The following is a 17999-nucleotide window of genomic DNA, read 5'->3' as shown; positions in this document are numbered from 1 at the left end:
TTCCAGTCTACAGCAAAAATAAAGGAATTGGCCTCACTGTTCCGATACTTATGGAGGGGACTGTATATCTCATAAACTGTAATGCAAGACGAATCCATTAGATAATTACTTATTTAAAAGTTTATTTAAAGTAAATATTTTACAAAGATTGAAGGTCAATTTTCTTAAACAAGGCCTAGCAGATCTAGGTGGTTTTACCTGCAAAGCTCACAATGACAAAGTCACCATCATCATCTTTCTGGCCATCTGAACTCTCATCATTGGTGTTGTTAAGTGGAATTGAGATGTCAGTCTCTTCTGAGCTACTGTAGACAATCACTTTCTTTTTGGTGACCAGCGTATACAGCCATCCCACTGGCACTCACTCTCAAAAATGTACTTTGCACTAGCTGCTCCGCCCTTGTTGAACCAACTGCCACCTGGCATATGCGATTCCCTCTCCATTTCTGCCTTTAAATCATGGCTCAAAACCCATCTGTACACCCTGGTTTTTCCTCCCCATTAACTATCTTACCTCTGCACTACTATCTTTGTTTATATGTGGATGTATGGGCCTTATGTCTTTTATTTTTGTTATTGTTATTTTACCTTCATTTTTTACCTACTGAATGCACTATGTACAGCACTTTGGACAGTGCAAACTGTTACAAATATGCTTTTATAAATATATTGTACTTTCTTACTTACTTAAGTTATAACTCACCCCAGGCCCTTTGGCAGCAATCACCCCAACCCCAGAATTTTGGATAATTAGCATGATGCAGCAGTTTAGGGCTGACATCATGCTTACTGTATAGACACAAAGTGTAGCATACTAAAGCACTAAAACATGTGTCAAGTGTTTTCCAACTTGTCTATAATTGTTCGGACACAATAATCAAAAAACCTTGATCATGGATTTTACTTTGAAAGGCAAAACACAGTTTTTTGAGCTTAAATGTGCTTATATCTTATTCTATGTGTCTCCCTTCTTTACAGGATGAGTCAAATGGATGGCTCTTCTTAAATATGTGGTCACATATGTGGTTCCAATTTTTTCTATCGTTTTCTAGAAACAAGTGGTCGCACTACTTCCCCACTGGCACAACTCAACCCACTCTCCCCTAAATGTAATTGGTCCCACTCTTACCTGCAGTTTTAGCCTCCTCTTCAGAGTCGGACTTGAGCCCTCTGTCCGTTACACTGTGTGTGTTCATCCCTTCAGTGTGAGCCCTCGTGGCCGAGTGACTCAGGTCCACTGCACTGTGGCTCACTGTGCTCTGTGAACTCTGCTCATAGACAGAGTGCTGACTGGATATGGCACACTGCGGCTCCACACTCAGGTCACTGTCCTGCAAGGGCAATATTCACAAAAAACAATATTGAAATTTTTAGGGATATATACAATCATATGAAAAAGTTTGGGAACCCCTCTCAGCCGGCATTATAATTGACTCTGCTTTCACAAAAAAAAGATAAAAGTGGTATGTCTTTAATTTACCAGGAACAGCTAAGTACTGGGATGTTTTCCAAACAAAGATTTTTTGAAAAGCAGTATTTGGTTGTATGAAATAAAATAAAATGTGAAAAACTGGCTGTGCAAAAATATGGGTACCCTTGTGGTTTTGTTGATTTTAATGCCTGTAACAGCATGTAAAACTGATGACTTTAAACGCAAAGTTGGTTGGATTATGTTGTTAAGCCTTGAACCTCATATAATTGTCTGTTTAATCATGAGCAAATGTATTTTAGGTGCCTAAATGCAAGTTGCACTTCTCTTTGACTCTCTGCTGAAGTGAGACAGAATGGGATTATCAAAACAGCTCCCAAAAGATCTTAAAAACAATGATTATTCATTGTCATGGTTTAGGGGAAGGCTACAAGAAGCTTTCCCAAAGGTTTCAATTGTCAATTTCTACTGTAAGGAACGTTGTCAGGGAATGGAAGGACAAAGGCACAGTTACAGTTAAACCCAGGTCTAGCAGACCAAGAAAAGTACAAGAGCGGCATATGCGGCGGATTGTGAGAATGGTTGCACACAACCCAAATATCACCTCCAAAGACCTGCAAGAACATCTGGCTGCAGATTGTGTATCTGTACATGGTTCTACAATTCAGTGCAATTTGCACCAAAACAACCGTATGGCCGGGTGATGAGAAGGAAGCCCTTTCTGCGCCCACGCCACAGATACAGTTGCATGGAGTATGCAAAAGCTTATTTAGACAAGCCAGCTTCATATTGGAAGAAAATGCTTTGGACTGATGAGACAAAAATTAAGTTATTTGGTCTTTATGAAAAGCAGATGTTTTGGTGCAAATTGCGCTGAATTGTTGAACGATGTACAGATACACAATCTGCAGCCAGATGTTCTTGCAGGTCTTTGGAGGTGATCTGTGGGTTGTGTGCAACCATTCTCACAATCCTCCACCTATGCCGCTCCTGTTTTTTTCTTGGTCTGCCATGCCTGGGTTTAACTGCCACTATGCCTGTGTCCTTCCATTTCCTGACAACGTTCCCCAGAGTCGAAATTGACAATTGAAACCTTTGGGAAAGCTTCTTGTAGCCTTCCCCTAAACCATGACAATGAACAATCTTTGTTTTTCAGATCTTTTGGGAGCTGTTTTGATGATCCCATTCTGTCTCACTTCTGCAGAGAGTCAAAGAGAAGTGCAACTTGCATTTAGGCACCTAAAATAAATTTTCTCATGATTAAACAGACAATTATATGAGGTTCAAGGCTTAACAACATAATCCAACCAACTGTGTGTTTAAAGTCATCAGTTTTACATGCTGTTACAGGCATTAAAATCAACAAAACCACAAGGGTACCCATATTTTTGCACAGCCAGTTTTTCACATTTTATTTTATGTTTTTTTTTTTCAAAAAATCTTTGTTTGGAAAACATCCCAGTACTTAGCTGTTCCTGGTAAATTAAAGACATACCACTTTTATCTTTTTTTTGTGAAAGCAGAGTCAATTATAATGCCGGCTGAGAGGGGTTCCCAAACTTTTTCATATGACTGTATATTGGCTCAGTCCCACTGGCTCAGTCCACAGAGCACAGTTGGACTGTGCAGTGTTATCGTTAGTGTATTGTTTGTATGTGTCTTTGTTTTACTGTAATAAAAATAGTTAAAAAAATAAATAAATTAATACCTTAAGGTGGAACTCGGGAACTTTGGGAACATCAGGAGCGTCCCTGTTATGGTCTGCTGTGTGTGTGTCAGTGTGTCTGTGTGTGTCTGTGTGTGTGTGTGTGTCAGTGTGTGTGTCTGTGCGTGTGTGTGTGTCAGTGTGTGTGTTTGTGTGTGTATCAGTGTGTGTCTGTAGTTCTGGAGGCTGCAGTACTTCAAGACCTAGTGGGGTCCACAAAACATGTCATTCAGGGGATTTTGCTGATAACGATCATTGACAATATTTTGCATCAAAAAAATGTCTTTGTAAAAGCTTTACTTTGTACCAGCCTAATGTTAATACAATATTAGATGTATGATAATATTAATGAAAACAACTTCTTAAAGTAGTTAGGTGGAGCTTGTAGCAGTTGATTATAGCGCCTCCTTTGGACCAGAGCTGTAGGGTTTTTACCACACCAGCGCATGCTGTCCTCAATATCTTTGCTAGCGTGTGGCGGCGGGGTGTACATTTGTTTAGGAAGCAAGTGACAGAGATGTGGCAGGATGCATCGCCATGAGGTAATGTATTTATATGTGACTATGTCAGATTAATAATGGTAATATGACCATGCTGAAGCAAAGTCAACTGTGATTAAGTGTTGCTTTCGTCAACGAAATGTATGACTAAATATTGTCGTCAACGAACCTTTATCACGTGTCGGAAACGAGGCGAGATGCAACGTAAATGGTGGTCATATGACGAAGACTATGATCAAATATATAATGCTTTATTGTTGATGAATAAAAACAGGACTTAATGTGGTTTAAAAAATAAAAAACTGCTAAAATATCTCTTCATTTTCGTTTTTGTCGCCATTATTATTATTTTGCAATATTTCTGTTTCCTGAGTCTCGGGGCTGCAAACAGAGCTCTAATGCTAAGGCTTCACATTAAAAGAATTTCACTGGCTTCACATGAGCATTTAACTGGACAACCGTGAGTTGGCTTTTATTTTGAAATAACAGGAAGGTAGCAGGCGACGTCACTTCCTCAATCCCCACTCGCGGCATTATATGGAAGATGCAGCTGCGGTGGGTTAACTTTAACAAGCAGTCTTAAAATAACACATCCAGAAGTTTACAGTTGTTGCTGGGCATTTGGTTCAGTAGTTGGCATAATTCAGTACTATTTGCTTGTTATTTTTTGTCAACGAATTCCACTGTATGCAGTCTGTGCTTCCAATCTCATGGTTCAAACCATTTGTGTTATATCTTGTATTACAACATCTGACTTCAGTTTACAAGCAATACAAGTCATAAACAAAAAATTTATATGCACTTTTTTATTATGTAATTGGGGGACTTAAAGCACATTTTGATTTTGTCTGTACTATACTAGGTACTTGTAATATATTAACTGGGTTAAATATAATTGTATTACCAAAAAAAAGACTAAAATACAAATGTCATTAACTAAAACTAGACTTAAATGTCAAATGTTTTCGTTGACAAAGACTAGATGAAAATAGTCACAGATAATTCTGACTAACAGAAGACTAAAATGCTCAGACTTTTAGTCGACTGAAACTTGAATAGACTAAAAAGAGTTTAAACGTGACTAAGACTAATAATAACTCAAATGACAGTTTGACACAATGACTAGACTAAAACTAAAACAGGCCGCCAAAAACAACACAACTGTGATTTAGTAGTAAATCGTTCCCGGGAAAAATCAGGGCCAGAGCAAAGGCATTAATAATAACTATATAAAAATAGCACTATTTTCACTGATGGTCTTGTTTGCTGTTACATGTAATTTATGATCATCAGAGGAAAAATGAGACTGTTTCACACTGTTTAAATAAAAGTAAAATTACAGGTAAAAAAACTTAAATTAAAGTAAGGCAGATAAATGTAATTGGTCCCACTCTTACCTGCAGTTTTAGCCTCCTCTTCAGAGTCGGACTTGAGCCCTCTGTCCGTTACACTGTGTGTGTTCATCCCTTCAGTGTGAGCCCTCGTGGCCGAGTGACTCAGGTCCACTGCACTGTGGCTCACTGTGCTCTGTGAACTCTGCTCATAGACAGAGTGCTGACTGGATATGGCACACTGCGGCTCCACACTCTGCAAGTGCAATATTCACAAAAAACAATATTGAAATTATTAGGGATATAAATATATTTTACACTAAAATAGATAAATAGACATGACAGTAATACGTCTTTTTTTAAAGATCAACTAAATAGAAAGGCATTTAAAGATGGAGTCATTGTTTCTGGAGAACGCTTTCTTGTCAAAATGACTATTTGTCAAAATCAGTGATTATCTCTTCATGACCCGCTTACCTGTCTGCATTATGTGTACTGAGAATTTTTTTTTTAATACACAGCCTAGACTCTGTAAACTGGTCAGTAAACAAAGGGGGCAACCGTAGCTAGCAACATGTCCGTTCTGTTAAGTTTATCAAACTTACATGACAATATTTTTCATTTGGATTGATAAATATGCCCAACTCTTTTCAGATACTTTACTATCATGTTACTAACTCCCCATATGACATAGTTAGAAGGATTTTGTGGATTTTAATATATTATCTTAGACCAGTCTTACCTGGAAGCTCATCATCTTGGGTGAGTGTGGAGAGCAGTCCGGTGGATCTATGGCCACAGAGTGCAGGCTGCCGGGGCCTTTACGCCTCAGAGTGCCCCCTCTGGACTCACTCTGGACCATGGCTCTCTGGATGTCACACAACTTCTTCACTGCTAACATCAGCTTCTTCTGGTGACCTGCAGGGATATACAGTAGATTGTTTAGAGGTTTGTGTCTATGTACGTATCAAGTCAAGTCAAACTTCATTGTCAATTCTGATACATGTGAGACATACATAAGAATAGAAATTACTTTTATCTCCGACCCACGGTGCAGTAGGAACAATAAAATGAAATAAAGTAGAATAAGATTAAGATAAACAATATTTACAGTAAATACATTCTAAGTACTAAATACGTTTTTTTATAGTGTCTTATAATTTTTTAAAGCACTAAACAAATAAAATATATTTGCATTAAGCTAACAGTGTCCTACCCCGTTTGGTGATGCCTATCTGCTGCAGGTCTTCACATGTTAAGCCTCTCACGATGCTGATGGAGTCGTAGCCGTTCTCTGAGAGTTTATTCTGGTAGAGAGAGAGACCGATGGCACTCAGCCACTCACCCAGGTCAACCTGAGGGGGACAGAAAATTAAACTAGAAATGCAATTCCTGAAGAAATTGCAGTGTGAATGCTGATGCTGCTGAAGTTGATGCTGATGCTGAAGCAGCTGACGCTTCACTGCTGAATATTGATGAAGAACGAAGGATGAATATATCTGAATGAACGGAGTAGTTGAATAATACAATGTTTGAAAAATGTGGAATTTTTGGAAGCTTGAATGGACTTTCCAGCTGAAATAATGAATGAATTATGAACTTGAACTATGACCTCCAAAATGTAATCAGTTCATCTTTGAGTCAGAATTAACATTTGTGCAAAGTTTGAAGAAAAACCGTGGAAGCGTTTATGAGATAATGGGATCACAAAAGTCAACGTCAAAGTGACCTTGAAATTTGACCTCTAAAATCCTATGATGTCATCATTGAGTCATAATCAACATCTTTGCAAAGTTTGAAGAAAATCCGGGTAAGTCTAAAATGTTGCGTGGGAACGGGATTTGAACCAGTAACCCTGTGGCTGAGGGTGAATCACACCCTACCATGTAATGTCCTGAAGGAGCTGGGGCCGGTTTCCCGATAGCGTCCTCTCTTAGCGAGCTACGAAGACTCCTACGTTATGACTTACCAAAGTTGTTTACCTCTGTAGTCGTGGTTCCCGAACGGTGTTAGGAGAAACACTCCTTACGTTGTTCGTACACTGCTGAAATCGGTTGCTCCGAGTTCGATTATCCATTTCCTGCTCATTTCATGCGCAGCTGCATCTGTATGCTGTCTAATCAAATCTACCCGTGCATTTCTAGTGTAATATAAAGTCATAAATTAGTTTGTTGAATCATCATCTGTGTTTTGGAACTCTTGTTTTATAATCTAAGTATCTTTAAGAACACTAATCACGTTACTTGGTGGGTCAGTAATGAAACTGAAAGTAGATATAATATCGCCAATAGCCTATATAAATAAAAACAGACGGCCCAAACAGCGTCCAAATGAGCTAAAATCCTAAATACAATAAACAGTAACATGGCACACTTATTTTAAGGTAAGCTCTAATTGATTATTGATTCATTTTTTCGCACGTTTACATGTTTTGAGGCGGAGGATCCGACGCACTCTGCCCGGGCTCAGCTGTCAGCTGAGCCGGTGTGGAACACAGTGCGGAGGTTCTAGTGTTAACCATGTCGAACATACTACCATAGCCTATACTGATTTAAAAAAAGATATAGAAAATATAGAAACAGCGGAGGAGATGAAGATTGTTTACAGCAATTATTTTCATCATGAATGACTTGTGGCAGTTCCATGCGCAACAGGGATGTCACTCATGTCCGTTTTACGCATGGTGCTTTACAGAAGGAAATGTGGGGGTTTGTATCTCTGGCGATGCCACAGCGATCGCAGGGACTTTCACTTGTGTTATTAAACTTATAAATCTGACTGTATTTCATATCACAGGGACACAGCGATGACTGTATTTAATAACAAACTGATAAAAACGATCCGACTGTAGGCTATAGTGTATCACGTATAAAGTATTTTCATATTGACGGACATCGCATCCATTCAGATTGTCAAGTCAGTTAGATGACTAAAAAGTAGGCTACTTGTTCATATAGTTTGAACACTTTGTGAATCAGAGTTAATGGTATTCTGCTAAAATTCTGCTTTCTGTCCTCTGTTTTCATTTCACTGCGTAAATCTGAAAACACGGAAATCGCTGCTATTGACTGGAGAGCTGCAAGGCAACGACTTCCTGTTCTTATCTGCTTAAGAATAAAAGTCAACTCGCGTTTGGCTAGTAACATGCTTTTAATGTGAAGGCGCACAGGAAATATTCTGTTCGCATATATGCAGTATCTTAACTGCATACAGAAAACCGTGTAGGCTACTGGTGGTGGTGACAAGAGTGTAGCAGAGGCAGACGTTAGAAAAGCCGCCTGGCAAACACACATCTTTCACCAGCCAAAGAGGCAAAATAACTTACTCGCCTAAGAGTTTTTACTTTTGTATACTATCTATGATATTTCCCGCATTTGGCGAGTGTTAATGTAGAGCCCTCTAAGCAGTGTTGTGCATCGCTCCTCCTTGTCTAAATGAGACAGTAGCCTATCTAGACTGGTAATTATCTTCGCATGTAATGCATTTTAATAGCAAATGCGATTAAAACTGTGGCACTGTACAGCCCTGTATGTTTACTTGTTTGAACCTCACCGGTTAAAAACAACAATGCAAACGGAAATTATGTGTGTTGATTTAAATACAGTGCGGGTAAATGGAATCGGATCACAAGTAGCCTAGACAAAGAAGTCACATTTGAAAATACAAGTGGGAACACACAGACTGAGAGCTGGCTACTTGTAACCAGATTCAAAAAGTCAGATGTTAATCCCAGGTGAAAACAGGGTCTTAGTCATGTCTCCCCATTAAGGATCTGAATTTCCTTCGGATCTCATGGAAATGCTTAAACACAATATCCTGCTTCTCACTCACAAACCGTTTGTCTGACAGATTAAATGAAGATACCGTGAGAACCAGAAGAAGTTGATTAATGCTGGGCTTACACTAGAGGACTTTTAAAATACGTTTAAAAGACTGAAAACTGAAACCCTCTCACATCTGAAGACAATCAACTCACACCTGAAGACAACTAGTCATTAGTTTTCAATATTCCGAGTGGGGGACTTCCTTTAGTTATTTGACCAGATGTATTTGCTGATCTCGTCCCCCAATAACTTTAACTCCTAACCCTAAATTTGACGGTAAAGTGTTAAGGTTGCGCGGCTGTCAGCCTGGTTCTCCAGCCGAGGCTTCCAGGAAAAAGTGTCCAAAATAAGTGCTTCACCAGGCGGACACAGGTCGTGACTAATGCCGCTTCTCCTGCGTCGTGTTTGGTGCTAGAGAGAGTGTGACAGTGTTTACGTCATTTCGCTTGAGCCAACCCCCTTTTTTTTTTTTTACCTTTATTTATAGGCTACAGGTAAATCCCATTGAGTCCGAAGACTCTTTTGCCAGGGAGACCTGTTCCCATTTACACGTTACCATTCACACACACATTCATACACCGATAGCAGGCTAACAATCGACATTCACACGAGGCAAGGTGGGTGAAGTGTCTTGCCCAAGGACACAACAACCATGACACAGGTGGCAGGGCGGGGATCGAACCTCCAACCCTTTGATCATCGGCCGACCCGCTCTACCACCTGAGCCACAGTCACACTTAAGACTAACAATAATATCAAACCTGTTTGATAATGTCGGAACCTCAAGACGTGGAGAAGACTGGCTGAAATCGGGTCGGAAGACCACCTTACACCAAACGACTGAGATAACGTGCGCGCGCCACAACTCCAGCAAGACTCCTGTGATTTCAGTCCGACATTGGAAGATTGTCTGCGACTGTCAAGTTGCGTGAAAAGTCCTGTAGTGTAAGCCCAGCATAAGACTCAGTGTGAATATTAAAAAATGTGGAGTTGAGAGCAACATAGAAACGGAGACATTTTGCATTTTGTCGTGGAATGTCAAGTCTCATTTAACATGCGTGTCTATAGGGCAGGTGTCGTCAGTTGGTGAGTCATCCTTTCGCTTAGAAGCTCTCAGCTCCCAGTACGTATGTCCATTTGGCTCCAAAGACACATGTCTGCGACCAGAAATCACCTACATTTTGATCAAAATTATACATGTGGAATTAGATTTGTGTGAGTGGAAGCGACCTCGAATGTCTGCCTTTTTTTTTCTTCCATCCATCTCCTACACTCTATCAGTTGATGCTACACTCTAAAGGGCGTTTCACACGGGAGGCGTTTGTCGCCCTTGCAACGCATTCTCAATGGAGAGGCGAGCGGGCAGAGAGAAGGCGCGGCGTTCTGTCAGGCGGCACGACAAGCGGGCGCACTCCCGTGGAACTGTCGCTTCCGTGCTCGTCGAACGCTTGCGCGCGCTCGTAGGAGCCGTTGGAAGAGTTGAGAACTGTTTATCTTTTTGTCGCAGCGCTTGAAAAATCACAATCGCGCTCCTCTGCCCGTCACTTCACACGGGGAAAGTGAAGCCGTGGGGCCAGGCGACAACGCGAGAGGAATGTCGCCTACCGTGTGAAACGGCCTTAAGCCCGGAAGCTTCCATTCCATCCGCTCACTGTATAAAATCTCATTTTATACAGTGTTATACAGTTACACAGTATATAACATGCCTTCAAACAAGGCTGACTAATTTGAAAACCATGCATTTGTTTAAAAATTTGAATAAGAATATGAAAGATGGAAGATAGCTGAACATTTTGTAGCTTGAATGAAGTTTGTAGGGTGAAAAATTATGACTAAAGAGAAGGGTTTGCAGTCAGGTCAAAACGCTTCACGTTTTGGCCCTTTCCCTATTAATTTTCTGTTTTGGAGTTGTTGGGCTGTCCTCATTCTTCTCTGAGTGTTCTACATCTACAGGATCATTCACTGGATCGTGCTAAGAAGGCAAATCATTTAATCCAAGATTTATTAAAGCAACATTAAGATCTACAACACACATTGGTAAAGCAATTCAGGGCAACCCCATGGTAAGCGAGAGAAAGCAATGAGCACAAACTAAATGCAAGCACGTTTGTAACTCATCCACGTTTCCTAACAGGAGCTTCATTCACTCAAACTCTGTTCAAGCCTAAAGATGAAAACATCTATCCTCAGCTGAACGTTAAATTGTAAGTGGTCAAATAAGACCAAACTTCAGAGAAAACCATTTCGATTAGGGTGAAATAAGCTTCTGTATGACACTGACTACTGATGACCAAATTATGAAATGACCTTTACCTCTGTTTTAGCTGCACTCCCCTCCATCGCCTTTACTGCAGGGAAAAGTAAAAACAAGCACATTGCAGGATCAAACATAAAATTAATTCTTATTATAGATTATTCAAGAGATACAAGAGAATGAAAAAGGGCTGTCTTAGTTTAGCTTACAATTTAACTGATATTTAGGTTTTATGTTAGAATTTATATATGTGGAGAAAAAACGTTTTCCTTCTGTCCCCCTCTGCAACAGTACAATGGTGACTTCTGCTACAGCCACGTCTTCCCCAAACTCCTTATAGTGACTGATGGCTATCTCCATAAGGTCACACACTAACTATGCAGAATAACTGTGTGTGTGTGTGTGTGTGTGTGTGTGTGTGTGTGTGTGTGTGTGTGTGTGTGTGTGTGTGTGTGTCCATAAGGTAACACACTAACTATGCAGAAGAACTGTGTGTGTGTGTGTGTGTGTGTGTGTGTGTGTGTGTGTGTGTGTGTGTGTGTGTGTGTGTGTGTGTGTGTGTGTGTGTGTCCATAAGGTAATACACTAACTATGCAGAAGAGCTGAATTAAACCACACTTCAAATATAGGCTACTGAACTATCCCTTTAATGAAATGATCACTAATCAAGTCCCAACTGCAGACCATGGAAGTTCAGACTGTTTCTCACCTTGTGCAGCCGAAAAAACATGTTATTGTCTGCTGTGTGTGTGTGTCAGTGTGCCTGTGAACTATATTAGATGTATGATAATATTAATGAAAACAACTTCTTAAAGTAGTTAGGTGGAGCTTGTAGCAGTTGATTATAGCGCCTCCTTTGGACCAGAGCTGTAGGGTTTTTACCACACCAGCGCATGCTGTCCTCAATATCTTTGCTAGCGTGTGGCGGCGGGGTGTACATTTGTTTAGGAAGTGAGTGAAAGAGAGACGGCAGGATGCATGGCCATGAGGTAATGTATTTATATGTGACTGTGTCAGATTAATAATGGTGATATGACCATGGTGAAGCAAAGTAAACTGTGATTTAGTAGGAAATCGTTCCCGGGGAAAATCAGAACCGAGCAAAGACATTAATGATATGATATAACCATATAAAAAAAGTATTCTTTTCACAGATGGTGTTGTTTGCTGTTACATGTAATTTATGATCATCAGAGGCAAAATTCTATTGTTTTACACGGTTTGAATAAAAGTAAAATTACAGGTAAAAAAAAACTTAAATTAAAGTAAGGCAGATAAATGTAATTGGTCCCACTCTTACCTGCAGTTTTAGCCTCCTCTTCAGAGTCGGACTTGAGCCCTCTGTCCGTTACACTGTGTGTGTTCATCCCTTCAGTGTGAGCCCTCGTGGCCGAGTGACTCAGGTCCACTGCACTGTGGCTCACTGTGCTCTGTGAACTCTGCTCATAGACAGAGTGCTGACTGGATATGGCACACTGCGGCTCCACACTCTGCAAGTGCAATATTCACAAAAAACAATATTGAAATTATTAGGGATATAAATATATTTTACACTAAAATAGATAAATAGACATGACAGTAATACGTCTTTTTTTAAAGATCAACTAAATAGAAAGGCATTTAAAGATGGAGTCATTGTTTCTGGAGAACGCTTTCTTGTCAAAATGACTATTTGTCAAAATCAGTGATTATCTCTTCATGACCCGCTTACCTGTCTGCATTATGTGTACTGAGAATTTTTTTTTTAATACACAGCCTAGACTCTGTAAACTGGTCAGTAAACAAAGGGGGCAACCGTAGCTAGCAACATGTCCGTTCTGTTAAGTTTATCAAACTTACATGACAATATTTTTCATTTGGATTGATAAATATGCCCAACTCTTTTCAGATACTTTACTATCATGTTACTAACTCCCCATATGACATAGTTAGAAGGATTTTGTGGATTTTAATATATTATCTTAGACCAGTCTTACCTGGAAGCTCATCATCTTGGGTGAGTGTGGAGAGCAGTCCGGTGGATCTATGGCCACAGAGTGCAGGCTGCCGGGGCCTTTACGCCTCAGAGTGCCCCCTCTGGACTCACTCTGGACCATGGCTCTCTGGATGTCACACAACTTCTTCACTGCTAACATCAGCTTCTTCTGGTGACCTGCAGGGATATACAGTAGATTGTTTAGAGGTTTGTGTCTATGTACGTATCAAGTCAGGTCAAGTCAAACTTCCCGTCGTGCCGGGTAGAAACGCTTTATGAAGACGAGTCCCAAGTTTGGGGCCGATCTGACGGTTGCCGTTGTGGCAAATCAGCACCAATGGCTGCGTTTTGGTCAACGGCGGCCATGTTTCTTGAGCTATCTTTCTAAAACTTTATACTCATGTGTAGGTCAGTCCCGTAAGGCTGTGTGCACAATTTGGAAATCCACGAGGTAGATGTCACTTGACTGTATTTGTTTATGCAAATTAGGGAAGAGAAAAAAAATCATGGCTGACCCCTATGGTCCAAGAGGCTTTATTGTAGAGCACCATGAGCTGTACATGTGTAAGAAATTTCAAGTCAATCAGAGTCAGGGGGAAAGGGGCGTGGCCTGTCAAACATTGCATTTCATTATTATGGTTTTCGCATTTTTGGCGCCCCCTATGGGTCAATCTCGACAAGCCTCACGTGACATGCTACCACACGTGTACTGCACATATCCAGCAAGTTTTATGATGATAGGACCTATGGTAAATGAGTGATGGCCAGTTAGCTGCAAAGCCCCGAGACTAAGTAAACGTTTTAGTCAATGGCAGCCATGTTTTGTAGTCCCCCGATGCTTCGTGAGAAATTTGGTGTTAATACAGTAAAATTTGAGAAAGTTGTGGTTAAAACCCTGTTTTTCAGTTTATGCTAATTAGCGGAAAATATTCCCGGGCGGATTTATATGGTCCCAGAGGCTTTTTTGTAGAGCAACCTGAAATACACCTGTGTGAGAAATGTCAAGTCAATCGGACTTACGGTGTGTGGGGCGCGGCCTCTCAAACTTTTTGCAGTAGTGCTTATATGCAGTAGTGCTTATATGTCTCTACCTGTGTAGAGGAAACTGGTGGATGTACCGTTACAGCGCTGATCTGCTAATATCACTGGATTACTTCAGAGGTATCATCCAAAACATCACTTTAGGCCAAAAACGTCAGACTATGAAGCATGAGACGATGAGAGGAGTAAGGATTTATCCGCAGTTTATTTCCTTCTTTAATATGCACAGCAGCATACAGATCATGGGAAAAAGAACGAAATATACTCGCTCGTGATGACACGCTAAACAGCTGTTGCAACCGGCGAATCGCGGCTGTTTAATAACGTGCATAAATTATAACTTATAATAGAGATCGGGAAACTCCATGCAGTTACTCACAAGGGCGATGCAAACAAACTCAGGGAGAGCACGTTTCGTGGATGATACTGCGGCAACGTGCACGCTCACACAACAGAGAGAGAAAGAAAAAGAAACTTCACTAAACAGACGCCACGGCCGCTAACTGACAGTTATAATGTCATCCACACTGAATAAAACACATCTTAAAACAGTATAAGAAATAACAATCGCTTATCTCGTTGTTAACCCACTCTGTCTCCTCACTAGCAGTTTGTGTAGTATGGAGCCAGGGGTGCGTTCGGATTACAGTTTATTCAATCAATTCATAGTAACGCACCGCATTTAACATTCAGTAACGATAACGGCGTTGTAACAACGGAAACAGTAATTAGTTAGATTACCCCGTTACTGAAAAAATAACGGCGTTAGGTAACGCCGTTATTTTAAACGGCGTTATTCCAAACACTGATATTAAGTTACAGGCCCTCAATACTTGGGGGCCTGTAACTTAATAGGTATGGTGAATAACACAAAGTTACGGGCCCTCAATATTTGAGGGCCTGTACTTAATAAAGTATATTTTCATTAAGATAACCTATCTTACCCCGTTTGGTGATGCCTATCTCCTGCAGGTCTTCCCATGTTAAGTCCATCACAATGCAGATGGAGTCGTATCCGTTCTCTGAGAGTTTCTTCTGGTAGAGAGAGAGACCGATGGCACTCAGCCACTCACCCAGGTCAACCTGAAGTCAAGACACAATTAATGAAGACCCTGCGCTCTGACACCCTCCAAAGTATTTGAAAAGACAAATTTCAGTTTAGCAATTGACTAATAAAGTAGCTTAACTTAAAGCTATAGTAGCCTCCATGAGGAATTCTGAGTAACAACAACACTGACGGTGCATCTACATGAGGGAAAGCCTTCAGTGATGGCTCATGGATTTTATACTGTACCTGGTGCTTGTAAGTGATTTTGAGAGTGGAAAACAACAAATTAATTAGACTTCATATCCTAACACATATTTACTGTCAGCATCATGGACAGATTTTAGCTGGGAAAAGATAAATAGGGGAGAGTGGCATAAGTTGTGCATTTTGGAAGTTGTGCCACCCCTTGTTTCTAGAAAACCGTGGAAGAAATTGGAAATGTGACCACATATTTAAGAAGAGCCATCCATTTGACTCATCCTGTAAAGAAGCGAGATACAAGGAATAAGATATAAGCACATTTAAGCTCAAAAAACTGTGTTTTGCCTTTCAAAGTAAAATGTCCATGATCAAGGTTTTTCGATTATTGTGTCTGAACAATTATAGACACGTTTGAAAACATTTGACACATGTTTTAGTGCTTTGGTATGCTACATTTTGAGTCTATACAGTTAGCACGATGTCAGCCCTAAATTGCTGCATCATGCTTATTATCCAAATTTCTGGGGATGGGGTGATTTGTGCCAAAGGGCCTAGGTGAGTTATAAGTAAGTAAGTAAGTCAAATGTATTTCTAAAAGCACATTTATGACAGTTTGCACTGTCCAAAGTGCTTTACATAGTGCATTCAGTAGGTAAACAATGAAGGTAAAATAACAATAACCAAAATAAAAGACGTAAAGCCCATACATCCACATAAACACAGATAGTAGTGCAGAGGTAAGATAGTTAATGGGGAGGAAACACCAGGGTGCACATATGGGTTTTGAGCCTTGATTTAAAGGCAGAAATGGAGGGGGAATCACATTTGTCAGGTGGCAGTTGGTTCCACAAGCACAGAGCAACTAGTGCAAAGTACATTTCTTGTGCCAGTGGCATGGCTGTATACGCTGGTCACCAAAAGAAAGTGATTGTCTACAGTAGCTCAGAAGAGAGTGACATCTCAATTCCACTTAACGACACCACTGATGAGAGTTCAGATGGCCAGAAAGATGATGATGGTGACTTTGTCATTGTGAGCTTTGCAGGCAAAACCACCTAGATCTGCTAGGCCTTGTTTAAGAAAGTTGTCCTTCAATCTTTGTAAAATATTTACTTTATATAAACCTTAAATAAGTGATTGTCTAATGGATTTGTCTTGCATTACAGTTTATGAGATATATAGCAATGGCACAATTTACCCCATGGTATTCTCTCCAACTGCACAACTTACACCACACCGGGGGCAAGTTGTGCAACAAGACAACTTTTTTTCCGAAAGCTATATTTCTTCAACAGTTTATTCCAGATCCAAAGTTTTTATTGCCAGGGATGCACAACACCCTGAAATATATGTACATATTTGAGTTGGAGACTTTACTGTCAATGCCTTACTTTAAAGTCACTTTGAGTGAAAAGTTGCACAACTTAGGCCACTCTCCCCTATTTGAAGGTTAAAGTTGAGTTTATAAAAAAACGTGTAAGGCCGTTAAATTTGTCCGTTCTATGCTAGTGTAGAAACATGGCAGTGCAACATGGCGGTCTCAGCGCCCCGCTCCTATGTAGATATAAAAGGCTCATTCTAAGGTCATAAAAAAAATACTGATGAATATTATATTCCATTTCTTTAAAGTCTGTTGCCAAAAATGCCAATCATTCTACACTACACGCGTTACACGCGTACAGACGCGTATAAAATCGGCAATTTTTCCATAGAAACCATTGGTTTACACGCGTACATGGCGCGTAGATGTGTTACATGCGCTAAAGCAACACTTTCAGCGCGTTAGCCGCGTATGAACTGCATATATACGCACCTGACGCGCCTACGCGCGGAGTTAAAGAAAATGAACTTTTTACGCTCCTACGCGTGACGATTAGCCGCGTTGGCCAATCAGCGTTGAGCTTGACCCGACGTCACATACATTGGCAAGGTCGGAGAACAGTGTACTGTACACAGAGGCTGATGAGAGACACCGAGGAGGAAAATGTATTGCAGGCGGCCGGTGCTGTATGACAGCAGCTCGGGAATAGAAGACGTGGGGAGAGTAAACCAGGAGAATGGACTTCCTGGTTAATTCAGTGAATATGTGTAGCTGTGCTTTAGCCGATAAACCAAGTTAGCGCCGGATAGCATTAGTTAACTCACCCGGTTGTGTGCGGGCGGCTAGTGCCTCATATTATGAACCCAAACATGACGGCTATGTCCGGGGAACATTCACGACAAGTACAGCGAAGCATCGGTGTTTATCTACGCCAGCCGCGTAAAGCTTACGCGGGTAACGCGTGTAGTGTGTTCGCACCTTAAGACCAACATTTCAGATTATGAGATTTTAGATCTGTTAGATCTTGGATATTCATCAGTAAACAGTGGATTCTTACCTGAATATACTCCTTAAAAAGGTGCAGTGTGTAATATCTGAATATTTAGTATACTATACATACTTCAGTTTAGTAACTTACTGGTATGTACTCAGGCAGCCACTCTGGAATGCTCAGGTTGGCGATCTCAAGAGAGATTTTCTTACGGTGGCCGGGTTTGGTCACTCCAATGGCTGTTAGATCCTACACACACACACACACACACACACACACACATATGAGAAGAAGACAGACAAGACAGCAGACCACACAGTCTATGAGGCTTTCCTTTTAAATATCAAACTTCTGATAAATACTGCAAAAGCTGTACTTA

General features: G+C 40.6%; 1 protein-coding gene across 3 annotated transcripts in view; it reads right to left on the bottom strand.

The window, feature by feature from the left end:
- The window catches only part of LOC307262355 (interferon-induced very large GTPase 1-like), a 53680-nt gene that overhangs the window by 20297 nt on the left and 15384 nt on the right, over positions 1 to 17999 (bottom strand). For all 3 annotated transcript variants that reach the window (XM_080043205.1, XM_080043207.1, XM_080043206.1), the window contains exons 7-16: positions 17768 to 17869; positions 15004 to 15142; positions 13020 to 13195; positions 12344 to 12533; positions 11103 to 11137; positions 6182 to 6320; positions 5708 to 5883; positions 5032 to 5221; positions 3138 to 3337; positions 1130 to 1331 (exon numbers count right to left, since the gene is read on the bottom strand). In XM_080043205.1, the coding sequence (XP_079899331.1) occupies positions 1130 to 1331; positions 3138 to 3337; positions 5032 to 5221; positions 5708 to 5883; positions 6182 to 6320; positions 11103 to 11137; positions 12344 to 12533; positions 13020 to 13195; positions 15004 to 15142; positions 17768 to 17869 (1549 nt within the window). The remainder of the gene's footprint in view (positions 1 to 1129; positions 1332 to 3137; positions 3338 to 5031; positions 5222 to 5707; positions 5884 to 6181; positions 6321 to 11102; positions 11138 to 12343; positions 12534 to 13019; positions 13196 to 15003; positions 15143 to 17767; positions 17870 to 17999) is intronic.

This window comes from Ammodytes marinus (genome assembly GCF_949987685.1).
Source record: "Ammodytes marinus genome assembly, chromosome: 16".
NCBI lineage: Eukaryota > Metazoa > Chordata > Actinopteri > Uranoscopiformes > Ammodytidae > Ammodytes > Ammodytes marinus.
Note: the sequence above shows the minus strand (reverse complement) of the source record. Positions and strands in the feature narration are given on the sequence as shown.